The 25,963-nt window shown below is 45.0% G+C and overlaps 1 protein-coding gene across 2 annotated transcripts in view; it reads left to right on the top strand.

Moving 5' to 3' along the window:
• FBLN1 (fibulin 1) overlaps nt 1-25,963 on the top strand; it is a 61,618-nt gene that overhangs the window by 32,065 nt on the left and 3,590 nt on the right. The window contains exons 11-16 of one of the 2 annotated variants that reach the window (XM_064654044.1): nt 106-231; nt 474-593; nt 1,415-1,546; nt 2,085-2,208; nt 11,225-11,367; nt 13,201-13,332. In XM_064654044.1, coding sequence (XP_064510114.1) covers nt 106-231; nt 474-593; nt 1,415-1,546; nt 2,085-2,208; nt 11,225-11,367; nt 13,201-13,332 — 777 coding nt within the window. Of the gene's footprint in view, nt 1-105; nt 232-473; nt 594-1,414; nt 1,547-2,084; nt 2,209-6,476; nt 6,926-11,224; nt 11,368-13,200; nt 13,333-25,963 lie in introns of those variants that run through there. The other variant, XM_064654043.1, reaches the window with a different exon arrangement.

The following is a 25,963-nucleotide window of genomic DNA, read 5'->3' as shown; positions in this document are numbered from 1 at the left end:
AAATCTGGAAAATAAACCCCAAACTTTTATGGCTGCTTTCTTGCCCAGGCTGCTGTTGCAGTGAAGGCAGCTGCTCCACAGAGCTCTCTGTGCTTGTCATTGCAGATATCAACGAGTGCAGACGCTACCCAGGCCGCCTCTGTGCTCACAAGTGTGAGAACACTCCCGGCTCCTACTACTGCACTTGCACCATGGGATTCAAACTTTCAGCTGACGGGAGATCGTGTGAAGGTACGGCTGTCAGTGCCCTGGCTGTGTGGTGTGAGAAACAGCTCGTTGCTCTTCAACTGTTTCTGTTTGATTTTTAGCTTGCAAGGCCACTGGAATGGTGTGACAAACCAACCCACTGCAGTCTCTTGCTGTTATGATTTCATTACAAAAATTGCCTTCCGAAGTTTTGTCTGAGTCCAGCGTCAGGATCGCTGAACACAGCGAGAAATTCGGGGTTCAGGTGCCTTAACTTTGTGTTTCAGATTTAAATGAGTGTGAGAGCAACCCCTGCAGCCAAGAGTGTGCCAACGTGTACGGCTCCTACCAGTGTTACTGCCGCCGGGGCTTCCAGCTCAGCGACATCGACGGCATCTCCTGCGAAGGTGAGAGACGGGCGGCGTTCCTCGCTGCCACCAGCACAAACGGGAGCCCCTCCGTGCAATTGCTTCATTTTAATGTTGGATTCTCTGTGGTATTTTCTCGTGAACTGTATTTAGGGAAGATCTCCCTCCCGTGCCCTTGTCTAGAGACATCTCTGTGCTTCTGTGGTGTTCTGATGTTTACACGAATCGGAGCTTGAAATATTTTTGTAACTTGACAGAAATTTATTTTGTCTGAGGAACTAGCAGGACTTCTAGTCTTCAGCAAGTGAGGATATGAACATGTTACATAGGTAATATATAATATTACTAGGTAGTATTTTATATATCCTCTTTTTGTGGCTCATTCTGTGGCTCTGAACTAATGTGTGAGTAGGTTCTCCTCAAATACAAGGAGGATGGGGTGTGACCTCATGGACACGATCCTGAATTTGGACTTAGGTCTACAGGACTTATTGGACAGTGAGACCTTGGGCAGAACACCTAATTTTGATTTCCTTTTTTGTAATAACAAGGATGAAACTATTCCTCTCCCTCCCTTCTGTAAAGCACAATGATACACATCACTGTAAAGTGCTTGCTCTTGTCCATTACTTTGTCCCTTGGGCCCTCATGCTGCTTTTAATTTTCTCCAGACCTCCATTTATTCCTGCAAGTCTTTGCTATTTAGACTTTATTGAGTAGAGCCACACCTGTCTGATGATCTGCTTTGCCCAGCAGTCAGAATGATCACACTGTGTTTGAGGCTCTGAGCGGGAGCCCTGTCCGTGTGCACCGGGCTGGGTGCCATGAACACCCAGGAAATCAGTGTTTTCTCCTTGCAGACATCGATGAGTGTGCTCTGCCCACCGGAGGGCACATCTGTTCCTTTCGGTGCATCAACATTCCTGGGAGCTTCCAGTGCACTTGTCCCTCCTCTGGCTACAGGCTGGCACCCAATGCACGCAACTGCCAAGGTGAGCTCAGGGACACCTCACTGCATTGTGGGCTTTGAACAGTTCCTGAGAGTTTTTGTGTTTAAAAAAATGCCTCTCCTACAACAATGCAGGTAAAGCAATAAACGACAGCCTGAAATCTGAAGAAACAAGTCTTCAATAATAAATATACAGGGAGTTTCCATTGTGAAGTACAGAATTCCGTAAAGAATACTTTTTATAATGTTATTAAATAATTATTAAAAAAAAATCTGAAGATGAAGATTCAGGCTGTGAAGTGGTATGAGTTAGTTTAGCAGTTAAAAGGAAATATCCTGCTGTAAACACGTCAGCAGATGTTTAGGTCTTGTCCACTTAGTGGCACTGCTGCTCTTCCTTTTGCTCTTGGTTGTTGGGTTAATTTTCTTCTCTTCTGTTGTTGCTGTCCTCCCCTTCCAGTCCTGCTGCAGTGTTTAAGTGCAGCCCATGCTCTGTAGTACCTGACAGGGCACTGTCATTGCCTGGCACCTGCCAGGAGAGGAAGGGCCTGTGTCTAACCCCTGCCCTGTTTCCCTTGCAGACATCGATGAGTGTGTTGCAGAAAGCCACAACTGCTCTTTCAACGAGACCTGCTTTAACATCCAGGGCAGCTTCCGCTGCCTGTCCCTGGAATGCCCGGAGAATTACCGCAAGTCAGGAGACACGTAAGTGCCCTCTGCACCTTCTTCAGCTTCTCCACCTTCTCTGTCCAGAGCAAGCAGTTTGGTGGTGCCATGATCTCCTCTGTGTCCCACTGCTGCTGACTGAACACAGAACAGTTCCTGGCAAACACATGTTGTGTTGGCAGGCCTACCCTGTGCAGTGCACACACAAGTCTGGTCTCCTTCTCGTGATCCTGCGTCAGTCTAAGAAAAAGACAGTCCCTTAAAAAATGCCATGTGTCAGTGGTTTGCACTGTCATGGACTGCAGAGCCACAGGCAGATACTATCTCCCTGGCTCCCTTGCTGGCAGCCTGTTGGGAGGGTTACATCCAGCTTCAAAATCCTTGACACCTCCCGCTAGACCAGGTTGCTCAAAGCCTGATCCAGCCTGGCTTTGAACACTGCCAGGGTTGGGGCATCTAATTTTGTAAAATTGTGGGTTCATTTGTATCCTAATTAAAAAAAAAAAAGTCACATGCAGCGGGCCATGAGGCAGAAGTAGCAGATTCCTACTCTTATGGACATCCCTGAGTGGCAGAGTTCAGTTTATAAAACACACATAGTGCACATACATTCCACTTCATCTTCTCTCTCATCTCCATTGGGCTTTCATGGCTATTTGATCTGTGTGGGATCTTTTGGGGAAGGAACAGAACGTCTGAGTTGTTTTTCTGTGTCTGGGATGTTGGGCTCTGTAATGGCTTACTCTGCCCAACTCAGACCTGCTCAGAGGGCAAGATCCTGCTGATGTGCTGGGACTATAATTAGGCCATGAGTCAGACACGAATCCTGCAGCTGCTCAGTGAACTTCTAATTATTTTAATTCCTTGAGTTATTATCTTGTTGGATTTATTAGGTTTTTCCCTCTCAGCATCTACAGACAGTTACTAAATTTATTGTTGAAAACATGTTTGCATAAGTGAAAGAGAATATGAGTCCATTATCTTTCCTGGAGAAGTGGGAGCATTCAGCAGGCAGTGGGTGCCCTCAGACCTAGCCAGGATACAGCAACATGCAGGAATCAGGGTTTGTGCATTGGGTTACCTGGTGCCCATGGGGAGTAGTTTCATGAGAGCTCTTTAGCACCCTTTTTTACATCCAAACTATTGTACATCTCCTTGGCTATTTAGTTTTAGCATACCTAACCAGCATGGTTATATATATGATATGTAGCTAGCATGTCTTTGTTACCTTCTGCATGATAATGACATTAAATTGCTTTTTCACTCACCCTTGTGCCAGGACTCCAAAACTGAAATAGTTGGTTTCTCATAATGTCACATCTAGTACAGTTACCATTTCCCTCTCCCTTTTATTCAAAATACACTCCAGTTTCACCAGCTTGGCACATCATAAGAGAGACAACATATTCTCCACTCCCTTTCATCAAGTTGGCACCTCAGGAGATTTTTTTTACCCTGTTCCCCATTATTTTCTTTAGTAGGTCTCAGTCCTGTAAATCCAAGTTCCCTTAGTCTTATTTTTCCTTAAAATCCTTGTGTACAGGCAAGAGCCCTCAGTGATCCAGAAGCTTCTTTACCCCCTACCTTCAAGGCAGAGGTTTTTGCATGGTGGCTGTTGAGTGGTAATGGCCATCAGGAGAGGTAACTGCAGGATTGTCCCATCCTCCAGGCTGGAAGCTCAGGATGCTGTTTAGACACTGAGCTCCAGGAGGAAACAGCCTGTGTAACCTTCCCCAGAGACAGCAAAATGCCTGGCACGCTCTGATCCTTAATGGTAATGATTTAATTGAAGGCCTTATCTCTTTTACCTAAATTCTGCTTTTTGTTTTTTCGTGGATCAGCCTATAGGCTTGGTATTTTTCCAAGGATAGTTAAGATCTACTGCTCCTCACAATAGGACTTAACTTGCTGCACTGCCTTGCCAAACAGTTTTTGTTTTCAAATTGCATAACAATTAAATTCTCTTTATGTGGCACTGAAGTCTTAACATTTGTAATATTTAAGCCAAGAAAAATAGTAGAAAATATAAAGAAGGGTTTATGGCAACGTGTCAGAAATGTGTGCTGGGCTGAGCCAAACTGGGAAATATTTGTGTATTCTAGGCATGTCTGTGTATTATTAAAGTTGCCTGGTGCTTCTCATTACTAGGACCTGTCTGCAACTCCTTAAAATTCTGCCGAAATGTAACCAATGGCTGAAATTTTACCTGCCAGGTGTCTGACTCAGGCTCAAGTTTTGGCCAATTTCAGCCAAAGCAGCTCACTCATTTCCAAGAACAAGGGTAGGAAGGAACACATTGGTTTGTGTGTTTTAAGACATCTTGGTGATTTTTCTTTTTCTTTTAAAAGTTTGGAGTAGAAATCTGACATTGCTTAGGAGACTGCTTTTGAATTTTTTGTCATCCTCACCAAAAACCTGTGAAACCTCTGAAACTGCAAACTTTGTAAAATTACATTTAGCCTTTTTTTTCATAAAACATACAAAATGAGGACCTTGATGGGTAAACCTAATCCACTCCTGTATGCCAAAAAAGTCTCAGACCTACCTGGAATATTTCTGGGAGTTGTTTATTTAACTTCTGCTTCAAGTCCTTGAATGATAAGCATTTCATAGCCTCTGTAGCAATCTATCTGCCTCAGAGCAATTGAATTCTCCCTATCAGCAGAGAGGTGTTTTTCTTTTAGCAACAAACTGTTATCTCCTGGCTTGGCAGTCCCCAGCCCTTTCGGGCAGTCTGAGCCATGCAGGTCCAGCTCCCCAGAGTGCCTGAGCCACAGCACAGGAGCCCAGTTTTCCCCCTAATGTCAGCGTTGGTGGCTCTGTGATTCTGTGCCAGCAGGTTGTTGCATTCCCCTGTCACCTGATTTCCTGCTGCCCACTGAGGGAAGCATTTCAGTGAGGGCTGGAGAGTGCCCTGGGGTTGAAATGCTCTTTGCTTCTCGCCCTTGCAGTGCGTGACCCCAGAATGAACCCTGGTTCTCCAGAGCAATAACATCTGCTATCTCTCCTTTGTGGTTGTTTGATGGAACAATTAGTGCACATTAACTCAACTTGCAGTCAGTGTGTAGGGTGCACCACCAAAGCATGAGATAAAAGATGGTGAATTTTGAATAATTCTAGCTCCTGGCCACAGGCACATCTACCTTCACAAGGAGCTTTCTGAATCAGCAGAATGTCCTTTCTCGAGTCTTGGAGCCTTGGTTTTTTGTTCTCTTAAAAGATTCTGGCCATTATTATAAAACGTATTTTATTTCTGTAAAATAATAAGGCAGAGCATCTTTATGAGTGTGTAAGTGCTCATAAGCATGTCTATGTTTCCAAGAAGTTGTACTTGAAGAAAACTAAGGAATTAACTGTCTTGACTTGCTTCATGACTTCAGCAAAACCAAGTAGCCTCATGATTTCAACAAAACCAAACCATTCTCCTTAGTGGAGTTATTAGTGACATCTCAGAAAAGAATGCAGAACTCTCTATACCTGAAAATATTCCAGGAGTATCCACACCTAATTAGCTGGCCATCCTGTGAGGACTTGTGCACGCTCTTTACACACATGAATAAAATTAAGAATGCATTTAGATCTTCAAAGAATTGCTTTGTACTTTGGTTTGCAAGCAGTATTAAAGGAAAACATGCAGCACATTAATTGAAGAACTGAGGGTGCTTTTAACTACTCTTTTTGAAAGTGCTGATTTTGCATATAATGAGAAGTTCCTGGAATTCAGGTCACCCTGCACTGGCAACAAAGAGGGTCTTGCTTATGAGCCACAGTTCTGTTGGTAGTAGATACTCCTGACAGGGGCTCAGTTTTATATGCCAAAATAAAATAAATGGAACAGGCACTCAGATTTACTTGAGGTAGTAAGAAGCCAACCGTGCTTTAATGCTGGAGCATTTCTTGGTAAAGAAACACATTGTTTAGGTTCCAAAACCTCAACCTGTGGACCAAATATTGCTTGGAGTGGAGAGGCTGTTGTGCCCAGTTGAGGTGATTTGTAGTTGTCCACGAGGCAAGCCTGGAGCTGAATGTGGAGCCTGATCCCCCCAGGCATTGCAGGGTCAGCGTCCAGCTGAGATCTCGTGTCCACCTCTGCAACACTGACAAGGGCAGCGCCTCTGCCAGGGCACCACCTGCAGCCGAGCCCATCCCTGTGGGATAAATGCCCCTTTGCAGTAGGAATGAGGTGCCAGGCTGAAGAATGGATGCAGGCAGGGCCCCTCGTCCCCCCCCAGTGCCCTCCTCTCCTCTCCCGCTCGCTACCCGTGCGCTAATCTTCCTCTTGTCTTGTCTTCTCACTTGTCTTGCAGTCGCTGTGAGCGCTTGCCTTGTAATGAGAATAAGGAGTGCCAGAGCCTGCCCCTGAGAATAACCTACTATCACCTCTCTTTTCCCACCAACATCCAAGTACCCACCGACATTTTCCGCATGGGCCCTTCCAATGCTGTCCCTGGGGATAAAATTCGGCTGTCCATCATCAGCGGGAACCACGAGGGGTTTTTCACCACAAAAAAAGTGAACAACCACAGTGGCCTTGTGGTCATGCAGCGTCAAATCACAGAGCCCAGAGACCTCCACCTGACAATCCAAATGCAGCTTTCCCGCCATGGAACTGTCAACACATTTATTGCCAAACTTTCCATCTTTGTCTCTGCACAGCTTTGATCCCTGAATCACTGTCATCACTGGCTACTCTTTCTCTTCCAAGAGTAGCTTTTTTTGCCACAAGTTTTAATAAAGTTTTAGTTCATCCATTGCACGCTGCACTTGCATTTTATTTGCCATCATTGTTCCAGTTCTTCACTTTCCCCTGTAACTGAACATCTCAGTTCGGGGAGGTTCTTCTGTGTGATCTGCACCGTTATACAGAGCAGAAACTGGAGTCTAAGAGCTTATTACCTGGAGGTTCTGAGGACTGAAAACCACTGATTTACTTCACACAGTAGTGGAGTTTGTCTCATCTGATGACAAACAGCTGCATATGTTTAGGTCTGAATTTCCCAAATGAAATAGGTACATAATTTGAGCTGTCTCAGCTGAGTCATCTTTAGAGAATTGCATCACTTAAGGGGCAAACTGTGCATTTTCTGAACATCTGTTAGATTTGGGCCCTTAGGACCCCAGAGGTGCCCACTGTGAAAGTGTGGAGCCAGATTCTGAGGCTGTGCTCTGTTACAGCCCTTGAGCTTGTGCTGATTCCTACCAGGTACAGATCCCAGTTCGAGCTTTTAAGGATGGTACAAAAGAGAATCTCCTCTAAACAAGATTTGTTTTAGAGATCTTTCATCTTGCTTTCTGTGGACTTTCCACTGAATGGAAGAACTACTGACAGGAGAACAGCAGTGAACTTCTAACAGCATTCAGCTGACAGCAGAGAGCTCCTTTCTCTTTCACAGCTGTATCCTGAAATGTTCCTGTCTACAGGAACATTTTAAAAAGGGTTGTCTCATAACACTTTTGTCTCTCCAGCTTCCATATCAAAGCTGATAAATTTTGAATAGTGAAGACTTTACCCACTACCACCATCAAATCAAACCTTAGGAGCCTTGAAAGGTCAGCCAGAATTCCAACATCAAAATCTTTCTTCCTTTATTTTGACTTTCTTCCTTTACTTCTATGCAGTCAAGGGCAAAGTAGACAATACAACTGGAATTTCTTTGGAATGCTTTTGTTTTCTGAGCTGGAAGAGGGTTCATTTTACTCTCTGGTCCTTGTGTTGATAAATAAAAGTACAAGCTCAGTCCCAGAGGTGTGATCCAAAACGAGGGGTTTACCCCACCCTGGGCTCAGATCTCCCTGCTGCCTGGCACACAGGGAGAACAGTCAGTCCTACAAGAGCAGGGAATAATCCATGTGGCTGCACATACAGAAAAAATACTTCACTCTGTAGATCCTGACAGCACAGGGTACGAGGGGGGAAACAGAACTTTCTGAAGGAAGATGCCAAGCCTTAACCACCTGAGCCCAAGGAATTACTCCCTGAGCTGTGGGCTCCCGGCTCTCACCAGCCAGGGCCTGGATGGGGCATGATCACAGCACTGTGCCAGAGCATCACAGATCCCCTGAGGCACAGGCTAGCCCAGCTGTCTCATGAGGAATGCCAGTGTTTAATAAGCCTGTTGACACACACTTCCAAAGCTGCCACAAGCTGCCAGTGGGGATGGAGTCCCAGGTTTAAGTACTGAAAGCACAAGCCCGTGCTGCCTGAGCTAATGGGGTTCATTACCACCACAGAAGATGCTTGTATGTAAATGCCCTCTGGCTACCAGTTCATTATGAGGCCATAATTAAGTAGGATAAAGATTCAAAAATAAACTTCATTTTCACAAGCATTAATATATATTTCTTTGGCAGGAAAGGAAGGGGGTGTGAGAATTTGGCCTTCAGTATTGTAAAATGCTGCCATATTAATTGCATTCAGCAGGGAATTGAAGAGCAGGGAGCTCACATCCTCCTGTGTTGGTTGCTTTAATGCTGCAGTGTCACTGGGACTTCCAGGAACACATATGGAATTATGTAGTGCCATTTATGTGCCTGGTCCTTTCCAGACAAAAATGAAATCACAGCTCCTGGTCCAAAGAACTTATTGATTGAATCCAACAGAGAATATGGAAAGGACTGATACCAGGACCCAAGCAGAAAGAAAAAATTATACTCAGGAAATAATCAGAGCAACTGAGCTGTTTTTTAACTTTTTTCTCTTTTAAATGAAAAAGGTGTAGAGAAAGGAGCAATTCCAAAGCTGCAATTTGTGTTAGAGGGGGAAAACCTGAAGAAAAGGTTCGGATAAAAAAACTTCTCAGCACGTAGGAAGAAACTTTTGTCAGTCACAGGTCCCAGGGCAGAACATGAGCAAAAAAGGAAAACCTCAGCTATCAGAAGATCAAATGCAAAGATGATGTGCAAGGATAAAATTACAAAGTATTTTGAGATCAGAGCACATCATTGATAGCAAATATCAGGAAGGAGCAAAGGCAGGCCAATGCTGAATGCCTCAGACACTCCCTCCACAATGGTTTTTGCATTATTTTTTCTATTATCTAAATACAGCAATGGAAATTTAGGATGCTCTGTGTATTCTAACAGTACTTCGTTAGTAATAATATCCCAAAATAAGTTATGCAAGCTGTTGGTTATTCGTGTCCCTAAAACCTTTAGATGATGCTATAGTTATTATTTATGTGTTGAAGAAAAGGAGAAAAACTTTTAAGGAACTTTTCTGGAATTTGTGAACATGTTATTGGAAGTAGAACTAGTGGGACTTGGCTGTTGTGAGCCCAGCTCAGCAGGATCCTGAGGAAAAATGCAGTGGGTTTATCTGTAAATGTTTACTAAACTCTCTGTACACAGGGAGAAGAAGGGGACAGAGGGAAGCAAACATGAATGATGTTTATTTTGCATCAATTTTATATGTTACATGTTTTGAAATAGACTATTTTACACTGGACCTTGACTGTGTAATTTAGCTGATCCTTAGTTCACAGCCACGAGGATCAGCCAGCTGGAAGTCCCTTCTTAATTTGACAGCAGAGGTTTAAAATAAGGGCATTGCATATGTTGTTGTAGGTCAGAGTGTTATGTCTGTATATCCAAAATTATTTTATCCAAAAATGTCCAGCAGGAGGCATTTCAGCAGAAAGGCCTGTTCTGTTCCCTGTGGGGTGTCTGGGAACTGACAAAATTTTGTACCCAGGTAAAGGTGGGAACTAAAGGGTCTCTTCTGGCCTGGATGTCCTGGCCAGCCTCAGAACACCAAGTCCAGGGTGTGAACCCCAGACTCAGCTGGTGTTTATTAACCCAGCTCTGTTGCCTCCCCGTGGGCTGTGCAGTTCACCTCTGTTGAAGCAAAACATTGATATTGGTTCATGTTTTCTCTTTATTTTAACTTCATGCAGTATCAGCGTGTTTGCCTTTGTTTTCTTTGATGGGCAAATGTGGGGAGCATGTAATGAGAACTTACTGATGTACTGACTGTTAAGAGAGCCATAAAGTCCCTTTGAACATCTAAAAAAGATGGTTTGTAGGTGTGGATTTGGGTAAGACATTTTGAAAAGAGCAAGAACCATTCATTTCTAGAGGTATCTGACAAAGTAAAACTTCCATTTCTGTTTCCCTTTTACTCAGTGAATTTTTCTCCCTTTTAATCTTTTAATTCCCCCCCCCTCTGACACTGCAGCCCTTTCTTTTTTCCACTTGGAAATATGAAGAAATGGGCAGGTCAAAGTTGAGATCATTTGTGGGGCTTAGTCACATTTTAAGTCCCAGCACAGCCCTTTCATCTCTCATGAGCACAGAGTGGGCATTGTGTGAAGTTCTTGAACTGTAAGTGACTTTAAATTCACTCTGGTGGACAAGGGTGAGAAGAAGTCATTTAACTTTTAATAGACTTTCAAGGCTGAATGAGCAGCTGGTCGAGATGGAATATATGAAATGACCCTTACCATTTCCCCAAACTCAGAATTCAATCTTTGAGGTTTCATATAATGTGGTTAACTTTTTTCCTCCCCTGGTTTCCACTCCTCCCTGTTTCCTCAGTTTGGATGGAAAGGGAGGGTGTGAAAAAAAAGATTTGAGAGAGGATTTTCTGGCCCTTGCTGCACTGAAAGTCATGGAAGAAAGTTGGCCCTTCACATATATCCTGCCAGATTCCTAGAGTGGAAATGATGGTTTCTGCTTTACATGACTGAGTGAAAAAGGCTTGTGCAAAGTAAGTGCAGCTCCACTGAAAGAGGTGACACCAGGCCAGCTGAGGGCCTGGGTCTCGCTGTTTGGTCCTGTTTGTCCTTGGAAGGACACTTTACATGGCGTCTTCTGCACTCCAGTTCTCCCTGTTTCACGTGCCTGGCTCGAAGAGCTGGGTGTGAGGGAGTTTTGGCTGCCACCCTGGGCCAAGCCCAATTTTTCAGTGGTCCCGAAGTTCTGATGAGCTGCGTTTGTCTGAGTTTTCAGGGTGTGCAATGAACACTTACATCAGTCACAGTTTCTGGCTCCCTGGACTGCATACCACAAAGCAATTAATCTTCAGGATATACATGCATCTCTTTTTGGTTTGTCTCAGTGTGAGGCTGGAGAAGACAGACACCATCCGCTGCATCAAGTCCTGCCGGCCAAACGACGTCAACTGTGTGCTGGATCCAGTGCACACCATCTCCCACACCGTCATCTCACTGCCCACCTTCAGGGAGTTCACAAGACCTGAGGGTAAGTGGTTTGCTCCTTCTTCCATTTAATAGACTGCAACGTACAAAACCTCCCCTGGAAAGCCTTGCCTACAGCCAGGCTGGCTACCAGCACAGTGAGGTGTTTGCACAGCTCCAAATTACAGTGTAGTGTTCATTTAATTAAGACCTTCCATAGCCAGGAGTTTTAATTTTATGGAGGAAAGAAAGTCATTCTGAGCTCTAACTTCCCAGGCTAAGGAAATACTGACTCTGAATTCCCATGTACCACATTTACTCACACAATGCCATGTGCCCCATGACTTTTTTCTTCCCTTGTTTGCAGATTCTGCCACAAGAAAAAGGTATTTGGTATATTCCTCCCGTCTGTGACCTGTTTTTTGCTATTGACAGGTGGCTTGTTCCAAGAATAAAGCCCTTACCTACATGCAAACATTAATCACAAAATACATTAGACTGAACATGATTGGCTGATTTTTGACCTGTGAACAAACAAGGGGTTGTTTTTCAAAATACAGAGTAAAGGAAGGGAAATTTCAAGGACTGGACAGAAAGTTTTCAAGACAGGATTTTCCAAGAGCCCCCAAGTGAGTGGCTGTCCCTGCAGCACCTGTGAGTTTCCAAGCCCTGCAGTTTCATAAGGATCACACTCACTTTTCTTAGTTCACATATAAACTTACAGACTGAGAGTGAATTTTTGCTCTTGGCATTTGTAGGGATGTTCTGGTCAGTGGGGGCTGTGCACACCCCCAGAGGGGGATGAGTGCTGCAGCCCTGCTGCTCTGCAGGACAAGCCCCTCACTGAGTGGCACAGGCACAGAGAGAAGGGCATGGAGGAAAGGAAGACTATTTTGGAGGGGTTTGTAAAGATCCTGAACTCCTGTTTCTGATGCAGCCAAAGTCTCAGCCTTGCTGTCTCAGAAAGTTGTCCTAATGAAAGCCAGAGCTGGTTCTTCCCCTCTGCATCAGGCAGGGGTGGGGAAGGAGATGTCCCAGTCCTCTTGTGCAGAGGAACAATTTAAGCACCAATCCCTTGGCCATGCAGAGCTCCTGTAGGTTGTGTCAGGCCTGTTTCAGGCCTTGGCTGGCCCTGCTTCCCAGAGAATCAGGGAATGCCCCATGGCCACTTCTGCTCCCATACACAGCCCTTTGGCTTCACCAGGTGTACTGGCAGCAGAGCGAAGGGTTTGGCCCAGGATGCTTCCCAAACTGTTCCCTCACTAGTCCAACCTCGTGGTTTAATAGAAAGAGATGAGCCCCAGCAATCTGAGAGCACTACCAAAGCCCAGGAGACACAAACTGGAATTCAGTGCATGGCCTCGGCTGTGTTCTTACAGCCTCAAAGTTTAGTTTCCTCTTCTCCAGAGTGGGGATAGTAATGAGAGTAATAATACTTACCTCCCTCACAAGGGGCTTAAAAATAGTCTCCCTTTTGTTTTTAAACCTAAACCCCTCCTCCAGTACTCCAAAGGACTCTACATTGCAATGTCAGTACTTAGCCTGAGGGGATCAGAGGGATCTGTTTGGCTCCCTCCACTGCCCACCCTTCGGATCCTCCCTGTTCTCCTCTTGGGGTACGCGCTGCAAAGTCAGAGTGGTTCCTAAGAGTGGTCTTTCTGGACTCTAACAGTAAGAGTGTTTTGGCTCCAGGGCTTCTTGGATGGTGCAGGAGGAGACAATAAATCTATCCAAACCCTCCCTTCCTCCAGATCTTCTTTCTTTCCATTTTAAAGGACAGATTGGGAGTGGTGAGGGGAGCTTTGAGGACAAGTCATTTTGGATCAAATTCTGTCAGATTCTTCAGGGGTGTTTTCAAATAGTTGTCAGGACACTCTGTGGTGCTGTTTATTTGCAGAGATCATTTTCCTTCGTGCTGTCACACCCACGTATCCGGCCAACCAGGCAGATATCATATTTGACATTACAGAGGGAAATTTAAGAGATTCCTTTGACATCATCAAGCGTTACATGGATGGTATGACAGTGGGTGAGTAGAGTGTTTTCTGCTTACTTTCTTCACTCAACAATACTGTAGGGCAAGGTCAAAGAAATTAACTCAAGTAATTAATCCCCACCTTGATTTTCAAGCCTGTATTGATACAATATTCTCCAGTCCAGTATGTGTAATTTGAACTTATATCACAGATAATTTTTTAATCAAAATACCAGAGGCCTAAACTTTAATTTGAGAAGTATTTTAACTGTTTGCAGAACTGGCTGTAATTACGAATGCAGATTGCTTAGTTTTTAAATTATGAGGTTTGCCCATTATAATCAAACCAAATATAAAATATGTAGGGTGTCAGCAAAGAGACTGTACATTTAATTAACTGTTCTTTATTGTTGAAACAGCATTGCACCAATTTTTGGATATTAATCAAACTTTTAAAGCAGGACTGATTCACTGAAATTGTTACCTGCTTTAATATTTAATGACAGGCCGGTTCTGTTTTAAATAAACACTGCTGTTGAGGGTAACTGTCAAATCCTTTGGTTTAGAAGAACCTTCAGAATGGAAGGGGCACGTGTGATTTCCAGTCCCAGCCTGGCAGGAGGGGCTGTGGCAGGAATGTTCCCCTGTGCCCAGGTCGTGCCCAGCCCTGGCAGAGCAGGAGGGGCTGTGACCCAGCTCGGGGTCCTGCTCTCTGGGGGCTCCTCTCACAGCAGGGCCCTTTGGGGGGTGTTCCCAATGAACTTCGGGATGGGGCTGTGCAGGTTCTGCTCAGGTTTACACATGTGCTGCTGGGCTTTCCAGCAGGACGTGTCTGCAGGAAAAGCCAACCCACTGCTGCTGCCATACAGACACACAGGTTTGGGAAGGAGCCCTTTTCGCTGTGGTCTGAAGGTGGCACTGGTGCATTTCAGAAGCAGGATAGCCCAGCATCAGCTCTGCAAAGGTTTTATGAGCTGTAGATAAAAATCCCAAGTCATTAGGTTTATATTTCTTTCTTTATCAAACAGAAGTAAATGTGAGTGCTGAGAAAGGGAGAGTCTGTTAAAGCAGGACGATAAGATTACAGATTTCAGGTACTGGGGCAATTCTTTAGCAGAGTATAAATGTTATCAGATCCCACAGGAGTTCCAGTAGTTTGCTTTTCGTGCTGTATGCTTTTTTCTGTCTGAAATAAGAAAGAAGGATGTGTTTGGAAAGTCAACTGGCCAAGGTATTCGCCTGAGGGAAGCATTTCCGTTTTGAAGTACAGGACTGTGTGTCAATGGTATTTTACTTGGTAAACTGGATATTTGCCTCACAACGTAAGGAGAGAAAGGATATTCTTACACACCAAGTTGAGAGGATAAGATACATGCCCAAGTACATTCCCAGCTCTGCAAAAGAATTGGGCAACTCTCTCTTCACCTCAGTTCCCCCATGTGCAACATGGAGATGATAAAACATGCCTATTACTGTCTTAATTAATTCTTGTGTGCAAGAGTCTTAATTAATTCCTCTATGTAAAAGTACTTTGAGATTAATGGATGGAAACTGCAAAGAAAACTGCCTGCAGCAGAATTGGAAAAGGAAAAACAAACCAAACCCCCAGCTGATATTACCTGGAGGGGCAGAGGTTCAGGACAGCACGTTGTATGTGTAAAATTAGGATTGCAAATAATTCTGCCAGCAGCAGTTCTGCTGCTCTCATCATCATGCCATTTTTCTTGCTATTAATAATCAGAATGTTAAGTGTTCCCATAAAAAGTGCTGGGAAGTTTTCAAGACAAATTAATAAGATGGAATCCTAGTCAATGGGAGTTCACAAAGTGAGTCCCTCTTGTAAAGAAAGGCAAGGGTTTGTGTAAGGGTGGAAGAGCACAAAGGGCATAGATGATTTCAGAAAGCTTTATTGGTTATCCCACTAACTTGCAGGAACGTGGGGGCTGTGGGGAGGTAACAGAGGAACTCAGCAGAGCCAATGCCCTACCAGCCCAGTACCAGCCAGGTTTACAGGAATCTCTGCAGCTGCTATGTTCCAACTTGCTGCAATCAGCATTTCATACACTTGTGGGAGAGCACACCTGGCCCATCCTGCTGGATGACCACATGTGCCTCTGGAATCCCTGTAGCCTATTTTTTAATATTTTTTTTTTCTGCCTGTTTTCTAATGGCTTTTTGCTGCCTTTATGGGAGAGAATACATTTGTTCTGTTAGTAAATCATAGATGCATGGGCAAAGCATATTTTGTTCAGCTGTAATATTTCAGGAGAAATGATCAGAGTATCTAAGCTGTTTTATCTGCTAATGCAAGTTAGATCACCAGGTATCTTTTTCTACAAGACTGATTTCCTCTACAAGAGAAAAGATAGAAAACCTCTACAGGATATTCATCTCTCAGAGATGAAATTCGTAAGAGTATATGGAAAAAAGCACTAAAATAATTACCAGTATTGCTGAAAGAGCTGAGTGTAATAAGCCTTGACTCGAGCCAGTGAAGGAATTCAAAGGAAGAAGGGAACACTGGGACAAGAGGGGGAGAAAGGACAGGCCAGTGAAGACTCTCTTGCAGGAAGACCTTACTTAGTAACACAGTGTTTTGCTAAGTTTTCACAGACCAGGAGAGAGATGATGCCTTGAGAAGGACCTGCATCTAACCTGTGTTTGTGTGAGTGGAGAGCAAGAAGATGCTCTCAGAAGTGTAACAATAAAAAAGTGAAAAGGTACAGTTCTTTTGGGAAGGGTTTAAAGAGTTGGAGAGGCTGTTGGAGATGAAGTTACAGAAGGAAGGTGAGGGCTGCAACCCTGACAGAGTATTGTGGGCTGAAGAGGGTCGAGTCACCAGCTTTAGGCATTATCCCTTTAACCTGAGACTGAGACATCCAAGGGCATGTTAATGAAGCTGAGAAATACATGAGATGGGATGGACAGTGGCTGATCAGGCTGGTTTGTGCTTTGTTGATGGAGAGAGAGCAGGTGGGGTCGTAGGAGGAGATGAGTGCGAGGGAGCAGGCTGGGAGGAAGGAAAAAGAAGAAAATAGAAACAGAGGAAAGAGCTACCCCAGGGAACATTAGAAAAAGAAAGAACACAGTCTCCCAAAGGAGGTGTAGGAGGAGCAGTTCCAAAGGCAGGAGAAGGCAGAGACAAGGAAAAAAAAAACATATCAAATGGGAATCAATGATCAGCAGTATCAGACATGGAGGAGCTAAAAGAAGTAAGAACAGACTCCAAAACCAGCTCTGCTGACCTACAGAAAGGATCTTCCATGGGAAGAGGAGGAATGAAAGCCAGACTGCTGGAGTGGCAGCACACAGACTTCATGCAAGCTGGTGAAAGAGAATTGTGGAAAAAATCGCTTCCAGTATTTCTACCCTATTGTATTAAAAAGAGATGGTTCAGGAAGTGCTGTAGACTCTGTTGCTGGTGTAGTTACAGTCCAAGGTGGCAATGGGTCCAAAGGATACTGTTAACAACTTCACCTACCAGCATGGGTGGGAGAAAAACAGAAGTGCAGAATTATCCAGCTTTGGGGGTTTTTCAAAGCTTTTATAGACTTTTCACTGCATTCCTCCTTTAACCAGCTGTCAGTGAAAAATGAAGAATGCATTTTCAACCTGTACAAAAATGTCCTATCAGTGCCTAAGGTGTTATCAGATGCTATAAAACACTTTCCCCTTCAGCTGTGCATTCATTTCCTTAGAACAGTAATCCCACTTTGTCGTCTGGTAAACTTCAGTAAGGTTTCAAAATTTCATAATACAGCTAAAAGGAGTTTTGATAGGCTGAAATCTTCCATATTGCATTTGGTAATAACCTAAGATATATATTCTTGCCTATGAAGCAGAATGGTGCTGTTCTTCTGGAAAACACTGGGAGCCAATACAGCTGTAAAATGTCACCATAGAGGTTTGCAGGGGGGTTGTGCTGGTGCTTGAATACACTGATATCTGCACTGATTTGTGCTACTGCTCTCCCTTGGTATCTGCAAGCATTTCACTGCTGTCTCTGTCCTGACTTTGCAGCCTGTTTTACACGGGTGACAGTCCATTGTGTCACCTTTGAACCATCACAGAAAGTGTCTCAACTGCTGATAGCAGAGCACTGGACTTAGCAGCAGTCTGATTTCTGTGGTGGTATCATGACTGTTTAGTGTGCTCCAGAGGCTGGAAAGAGGCTTGTAAAGAATGGCCAAGAAGGTAAACAAAACTAGACACTGTAGGAAAGTGTGCTTGTGAGATCCATACTGGCTGGGGGGCAGGAGAAGGAGACTGAGACTTGCTGTGTCTCTGAAACCTGTCCTAAGCACAGGGGGAGTAGTTCTGTATCTCATAATTAGTTTGGTCACTTGCAGAGTGGCAAAATCTTTTCACAATTTGTGTGGCCTGACATTAAATTCCATTACTGGACTGAAGAATATTTGGTTCTGAGCTTTGTCTCTGGACCAGCTCGCCGGGAAGTGCCCTCACGTCCCCCTCTGCTTGAGCCTCCTCTGCTGCTCCAGACTCTCTAGCTTTGGGCCAGAGGCTGGCTGGCTCCTGCCACGCTTGTGTTATGGTGTTTAGCACAAGGAGATTCCTGGGCTGATCTGGGCTTCCTGGCACAGCTGTGACACTGAAAGCAGCAGTTCATCTCCAGCTGAGCTTCTGTGAGGCCGGGGAGGCACAGGCAGAGCCAGGGTGTCCAGGAGAGCTCTGCTGTCCGCAGGGCAAGGAGAGATAATGCACATTAACTCCTGTGTGGATACACCTGCCAGGCAGTAAGCAGCAACAGGAACCTTTTGTTGTGACTGCAGTGCCAGTAGCATGAGGTGACAGTGGCGTTTGGCTGAACAAAACCAGTGCTGGCCAGGCATTCCCAGCGAGTTCACAGAGCAGGACACAATTCAGCAGGGTTTTCAACAGGCTCTTGTGGCCACACATTTAAAAAGACACAGTCCCTTTAGTATCTTTGTCCTGGTTTCATCTCCAGGCTTGCCCCTTTCACAGAGGACCCCTCAGCAAAGAATATCTTGTGAGTTTTTCTCTATGCCAGGTTGCCCTGCAGAAATGAGTAGCTGTGCATTTGAGATGAGGGTGGCCAGAAGCCATTTGGTAAACGGGATCCTGGATTTATTGCCTAAACCTGCCCTTTTGGGATGCTGCTGACTGCACTGTTCAGTAGTCAAATCTCTCAACACCCTCCCTCCCCTCCAGAAAAATATCAGGCTGGAGAGCTCTTCTGGGGGCAAACGAGCACCTTGAGCAGGAGGTGGATTTTCATTTTGTGTCTTAGAAATGCTGAGGGTGCTTTTCAGGTGAGAATGAGCCTTGTGCCTGAGTGGAACAACCTTCCTAATGCCAAATTTCACTCCAGCCATATTGTGCTGTGTGCCATCATGTGGCTCATTGCCAGAAAATGCTTAGGCTTGCAATAATCGATTGCCCAGATGTCAGGGATCCAAGCTTGGCTGGACTGGAATAATGCAGTTGTGGGACAGGCAGGGTGAGCACAGCCACTCTCATGAAATGGAGACATTACCTGTCTGTGACGATGCACATGGTGGACACCAAACCCTCTGTAAATAAGATATTGGGAATAAAGCATCAGGAGGCTGATATATGTGATTTTGCACCTTTTGGACATTGAAGTTTTTCCACCTGTTTTTGTAATGGGTAAGACTCCTCTGCTACATAAAGCGTGTCACATTCTCAAAGGTGAAACAGGAAAGATTAAAAAGTATATGGTGGAAACTATTTTTTAATGAGGCTACTTCAAGTACAGTTATTGCATTTTAGGCCTGAGTGATTTCGCAGCATTGTCAACGTTCAAACCCGCTGCGAGGTTTGGCTGGAAGGCAAACCAGGGATCTAAAGGCACTTCAGCTTTGCCAAACCAAGATAAGAGCACATCTCTCTGAAGTTATTTGGTATCCTTAATAAAGATCATAGTGTTTGTAAACTAGCCAAACCTCAGTAAAATCAAAGGTTGTTTTTAATTCTTTCATAATACCGAGGCTCCATATGATCCAACATGACAGATAATAGCTCTGAAAATATTTACCGTTTGTTTCTGGCCAAAAAATGTATTAATACCATGAGGCCTCTTTATGGCCTCTTTATTTGATGCTTTTCAGCAATCAAAGCTTTCTAGAGAAGCCCAAGTGTTAATGAAATTAAACTTCATTGAGTGGTTGAAGGATAGCGTTTATGATAAATTGAATCCCAAATTTCTGATCTGTTGAATAAGGCAGAAAGGTCCTTTCTTTCATGCTGAAATGTAGTTCCTGTACTGTAATTTCATTTTTTTTCTTTGGAATTGAAGCAAAAGGCAAAAAGAGAAGCAGATTCGGTTTTAGCTAAACTTAAACCAAGACTGGTACCCCGGGTGGAAACCTCAAAGGCTGGGAGTACCTGGAGAGTTTTAGACCCAATTGTTTAAAGAGTCACTAAAGGAGAGCTCTGCCTTTCCGTGGCTGATGAATGGTTCCTGTGGTCACAGACCCCCTGAGCATGGGGGGATCTGAGCCAGAGCTGGTGGTTGTGGTCACAGCCGTGGCCCACCTGGTTACTCTGTGTTTCTGAGGGGTGTCTTCCATACCCCTCACCCTCCCTGACACTTCTCAGGGAAGGATCCAGTAGAGCTGGAGCTGCACTGTTGGACAGTGGTTACTGAGCTGCTCCAGGGACACACACACACACAAACACACACACATATATATATATGTATTTATCTATAATTTTTCTCTCCCAAGGTAACGTGCCACTGCAGTCAGCACTGGGCTGGCCCAGGGCATCAGGAGTCCTGTTCATGCCACTGGTGCCACACTGCCTGTGACTGTGTCCCAGTCACCATCCCCTCTCTATTCCCAGCAGGACACACTGGGCTTCTGGTTGGTGTTCTGGAGTCTTGCTGGTGCTCAGAAGGGAAACCCCCTTCTGTCCAGCCCTGAGCAAACACCCCAACCCCTTCCCTGTGCTCAGCATCAGTGCCTGTGGGGCAAGCTACAGCTTGGGTTCTTTTCCTTCAGGTGTTAATCCAAGGGAAGGGGGGAGGATATAGCAGGACCACTATTTTTGATCAGCCTAAAGCAACAGTGACATGACCCTGAGTGTCATACAGTTTACAAAAGTAAATTTTATGTGTCCAAACTGACTTTGAAGCTTTTTATAAGCACTTGGTTGCTCAACAGTTGAAAAACAGACCTTTCTTGTGGGAATTTGAATAAAGATCTGGGAGGTCCATGTTTTTGAAAATCTTGTCCCCAGACCACTTCAGCAAAGACGTGTATAGCCAGCCACATTCCTGGGAGCAGTTCTCCAGCAGCATGGAAACCTTGTTAACATCCAACTCTAACCTGATCCTTCAAATCTTTTGTTTTGTGAAGTGTTCACCATCAAACTTGAATGAAGGTCTAATTCACAATGTTACGAGGGCAATATACTTCAAAGCAAGAGGAAACCTATTTCAGTACTTGTATTTTGATTAATGAGTTTTCTGAATCCTTTCACCATATTTATGTTTGTCAGGTGTGGCAGCTCAAGGATTAATGATATCTTCAGAGCTATTTTTCTGTATATGATTTGATGCCTGCAGTGATGATTACCAAGAAATATTTCATTTTCCAAGGAGCGGCCACTTATTAATAGAACAGATTATATCAGAAACTACAGAGCACCACATAGCAGGAGCCACATTGTTATTGCCACAAATATTTGAGAGAAATATAGGTAGCTTTCACACACACACACAAAAAGAGAAAATGAAAAAGACCATTCAGCTTTTGTGAGATGGAGGAATCTCAAGTGCACATGAACTTTCTGAAGTCAGCAGACAGACATCTGGTGGTCTGGGGAATGCCTGCAGTTTGACAGCTAGATTGTGCCTTCAGGCACAGTCATGAACTGGAGAGGAGTGGAGGAGCATGATGCCTGAGAGGCTGCCTATGGAGGCAGGAATGGGGCAGGAGACTGGGTGGCAAAAGCCACGGAGAAAGCTGAAGTGTTCAGCGCCTTCTTTGCCTCACTCTTTACTGACAGGACTGGCCTTCAGGAGTCCTGGGGTTCTCAGAGCAACAGGAAGCTCTGAGGCAAGGAATGCTCCTCCTCGGTGGGGGAGGTTGAGGTTAGGGAACACTTAAACAAACTGGACATGGCTGAGTCCATGGGAGCTGGTGGGGTGCCCCCAAAACGCTGAGGGAAATGGCTGATGCCGCTGTGAGGGACTCTCATCTTTAAAAGATTGTGGTGATCAGAAGTTCCCATGGAAGAAGCCAAAAGTCACAGCAATCTTCAGGGAGGCCAAGGAGGATCTAGGGAAGTACAGGCTGGTCAGCCTCACCTCAGTCCCTGGAAGGAGATGGAGCAGAGCCCCCCAGAACCCATTTCCAAACATCATAAGGACAAGGAGGTGACTGGGAGCTGTCAGCAAGGATTTATGAAGGGGAAATCATGCCTGGGCTACCTGACAGCCTGCTACAAGAAGATGGCTGGGTTAGTGGGTGAGAAGAGTGGATGTTGCTTATCTTGACTTCAGTGAGGCTTCCAACACCACCTCCCTTAACACCCTCAGAACCAACCCGAGGAAATGTAGGGTGGGTAAGTGGACAGTGGGGTAGGCTGGAAACGGAAAAAGGCTGAGCTCCAGGCTGGCAGGGTTGGGATCAGCAGCACAGCTCACAGCCAGTCACCAGGGCTGCATCCAAAGTGTCCATGCTGGGGCCAGTTTCTTCGTCAGCAGCCTGGATGATGGGCCAGAGGGACCTGGACGGGGGTGCAGGGGAAACCAAACACGGTGAGCGGCACCAGAGCTGTGCTGCCATCCAGGGCACTGGGACAGGCTGGGCACAGGGGCTGGCAGGAACCTCAGGGAGTTCAGCAGAGGCAGCTTTCACTCCTCCAGAGGCAGCAGGACTGTCGCTAATGGGCTGTGTTTGAAGCAGGGTATTTTCAGGGGTAGGATCCAGTAAGCAGTTATCTGAGGGCTCACTCACATCCCTCCTCCCCTGGCACAGGGTAGGGCAGTAAGTACTCCAGTAACTATGCTGGCAGAGCAGTTTAGGCACTGCAAACCATTACTTTGGCATAAACTTTTGGAATAAAGAGCAGCCTTCGGGAAAGGAATTTAATTAAACTGTAATGCATGCAGAGTCCCAAAGCTTTATACAGAAAAAAAATTGCTAAAATAGCCTAAAATATGTATTTTCTGTTTGTGACCAGGACATGAATTATTTTCCAACCTTATTGATGAATTTTGTATATTTATAATGAATACTGAATAAGAAATAACTTTTTTTTCTTACAGATCTTAACATGACTTGAGTTGAGGTCTACAGAGCCAAAAATAAATTTGGCTATGTAGTTTTGGCTCCACACTATACATATGTATTTACATGCTGTAGACTGAGATAGCCTGGTGTTCCAGCCTCACCTGCAACTCCTTGTCTATGGTTTGATCCAAAGAAGCATTTATTCATGGCTGGGGTTGTGCCTCTTGCTCATTTCTGGAACGATCCTATCACCATTGCCTTGTAAAATAGCCCCTGTGATGATCGTTTCCCTAGTCCTGAATTTCCCAGCTGCCTGAACATCTCTTTTGAAACTATGACTAGGCTATTAAGTCACACTGATGCAGCTGAGATGTTTACTCTTAATTTTGTAAATCTTGGCCAGCAGTATAAAGCAAGAGGCCTTGAGGAGAAAAGAAAACTTGAAGTTATAGTCCAAGGTCTTGCATTAACATGAGGAGATCAGTCTTCTTGTTTTGCTTAAAGGAAACTCAGAGACGTGCTTTTCCCCTTCAGCAAGTTGTTCACCACCCATTACCACCAGTGTGCCAGTGTTTTGGAATATTTTCCTTTGGCAGTCATGCCATGGCTGTAGGTTCCAGGAGGCTGAGGTGACAACTGGTTTTGTGATTCCCAAATGTCGTTTGCTTAGACAAGGGTAGTTACTGCTGTGATGTGGCACTTCAGACTGTTCATCTCTGACAAGGCTGTAAAAAGGACCAGAGTGGTTTTTGTGGGGAAACAGAGATCCAGGAGTGGCCAAATGTAGGACTTAAGAACATAGGCTGAGATTATTTGGAATTTAATATAAAGCCCAATAAATTACCTGAGTTTCAGCTGAGTTTATGCTCCAGCTCCACAGCTCTCACCACATTCTCTGGTGCTCACATTTTTCCAAATGAATCATTTCGTGTTCCAAGTATCCATTTAAAGCACAAGGAAAATAACTGGAGGAAAAATTATAAGGTGTTCTTTTGAGTCACTGAAATCTCTCTCTTGTGTCACTAACAGCTCATCCCAAAAGTTCCATCTGAAAACAGACAGCACTCTCTTACCATGTAACAGCACATTCTCTTGACAATCCTTGCAGTGCTCCTTTTCAGAGGGAGCACATTTCAGTGGGGTCAGGGGTTCACAGTGGCCTCAAACTGAAAGAGTGAAAAATTAGGTTGGATATTCGGAAGAATTCCGCCCTGTGAGGCCCTGGCACAGGTTGCCCAGAGAAGCTGTGGCTGCCCCAGCCCTGGAAGTGTCCAAGGCCAGGTTGGACGGGGCTTGGAGCAACCTGGGCTGGTGGGAGGTGTCCCTGCCCATGGCAGGGGGTGAGACAAGATGAGCTTCAAGGTCCCTTCCAACCCAAGCCATTCTGGGATTCTTTTTAATGATGGACTTCAGCTTTTGTTTACAATCAGACCTGGTAGACTCATAGCCCAAGGATTAGGAGATTTAGGGGAAAAACTGATTTACTTGGGCTTCTCACATGGGATTTTTTCTATTTAATGAAAACTGGACATTCCTATTGTTTTTACCAGAAGGCCCTGATCAGCACATGATGGCCAGAATAAAACCATGTCCTGTAGCCTCATGGGGGGAACGATGGGAAAGGGCCAAGAGGAAAAGAGCTCTTGTGCTTGTAACTGAACACAGAGCCTGAAATGTGGTTGAGGGAATTGATCCCATTTTTGATAGCAGTGTTTACTGTATTTTTCTGAGCGTAGCCCACAGGTTATTTGGAAGAACAACTTTTGATTTGGCAGTACTTGGCATTGTTTTTATATACACAAATACACATAGCTGCATAGGCAGGTAAGGCAAGAGGAGTTCAGTGCAGCAGGTCCTCTCTTCCAGCAGGCATCAGATACAGCCCCTAGCAGCCCTTGGTTCCTCACATGCTCCACTGACCCTTCTCTGCTTGATTTTTTGGGAATCCTTAAAAGTTTGGGTTCTTTGCGGCTCTCTTTTCAAGGAATGGGTGCAGCTTATGTCTGTTCTGTGCTCTCAGTGATGATACAGATTTAAATATTTGACTGGACTCAAGAATCAATCCCTGTGGAAAACCCTGTGAGCTTCACCTCTGGAATGGAAAATGTGACCAAGGGAAACCAGCCTTTTCTTGTGGCAGAGTGAAAATCAGTGCTCTGGTTCTGCTTTGCTTTCTGCAAAGCATAGAGATGCCTGGTGGAGGAACTTTCTCCAGAGAAAAGGCAAATGCAGTGTTCAGCCAGGGGTGTGAGGAACACCATGACCCAGGTCCCCTGAGAGTGTAATTGCAGCAGGTTTTGTGGTTAGCAGTGGAAAAAAGGAAGAAAGGGTTTTTTTTAAAAAAAAAGGATTTCAAAGAGTTTTGCAAGTGCTTCAGCATACTGGGCAGTGAGCTTAGCACAGGAGTCAGAACTAGGAGTCTGGATTTCTGGAGGCAAAATGTGAATTCATGGTGAGGCAGGGACTTGTCCCTCAGAACAGGTTAACGTGGTAACACAGGAGCAGTGCCTCCCCTCGGCTGGAGATGGAGCTCCTCAGCAAATCAGCTGCCTCATACAAAGTACAAGCAGAAACCAGACACAGAGGTGAACTGCCTGAGGGTCTCACATATTTCAAAGCAGAGAAATGTAATGATATCCTAAAGAGGTATAGACAAGCCAAGGAATACCTGTGGCATCTAGAGAACAAGTCTGGTGGGGAGCAGCTGAGGGAGCTGGGGGGGCTCAGCCTGGAGCAAAGGAGGCTCAGGGGGGACCTTCTGGCTCTGCAACCCCCTGACAGGAGGGGGGAGCCGGGGGGGGTCGGGCTCTGCTGCCAGGGAACAAGGGACAGGAGGAGAAGAACTGGCCTCTAGTGACACCAGGGGAGATTTAGATTGGATATTAGGAAAAATTCCTTCACTAAAAGCATTGGAAAATAAGTATTATATATTATTTATGCTATTGTCCTCACTACACAGGGTGACATAGTTTTACCTTAGACAATATTAAATATGAAACATGAAAGAAGAAACAGGACAAGAGGACAAATCAGTGCATTAATTACAGAGCTTTAGAAGTTCTGGGCCATGGTCAGACTATCACTGTGACATCCAAAAACTTGCTGCCTCTCACTCTGAGGCTGTTTGCTTACACAGATCAGCAGGTGGAAAGGATGGCCACAGATCCTGTTTACAGTAAGGGCAAAGTGTGCAGGAAAAAATAAGTCTTATCATTGCTTTCTAAAGGAGGTCAGCAAACCATGAAGATAGCCAGGCAGATTTGGGATGTGTAATGACATCTGTGCTCAGTTAACAAAACAGCAAATCCAAACAGAGGTGAGCTGATGGAAGGGCTTTGCCTGGCCTGTGACACGGGGCATTCTCTGCAGATGGAGCCTGTGTTCGGGTCACAGGTTATGAACCAAAGAGGATGAGCAGCACCAGCAGCACATCAGGCTGGAGG

This window comes from Pseudopipra pipra, chromosome 5 (assembly GCF_036250125.1).
Source record: "Pseudopipra pipra isolate bDixPip1 chromosome 5, bDixPip1.hap1, whole genome shotgun sequence".
Taxonomy (NCBI): Eukaryota; Metazoa; Chordata; class Aves; order Passeriformes; family Pipridae; genus Pseudopipra; species Pseudopipra pipra.
Note: the sequence above shows the minus strand (reverse complement) of the source record. Positions and strands in the feature narration are given on the sequence as shown.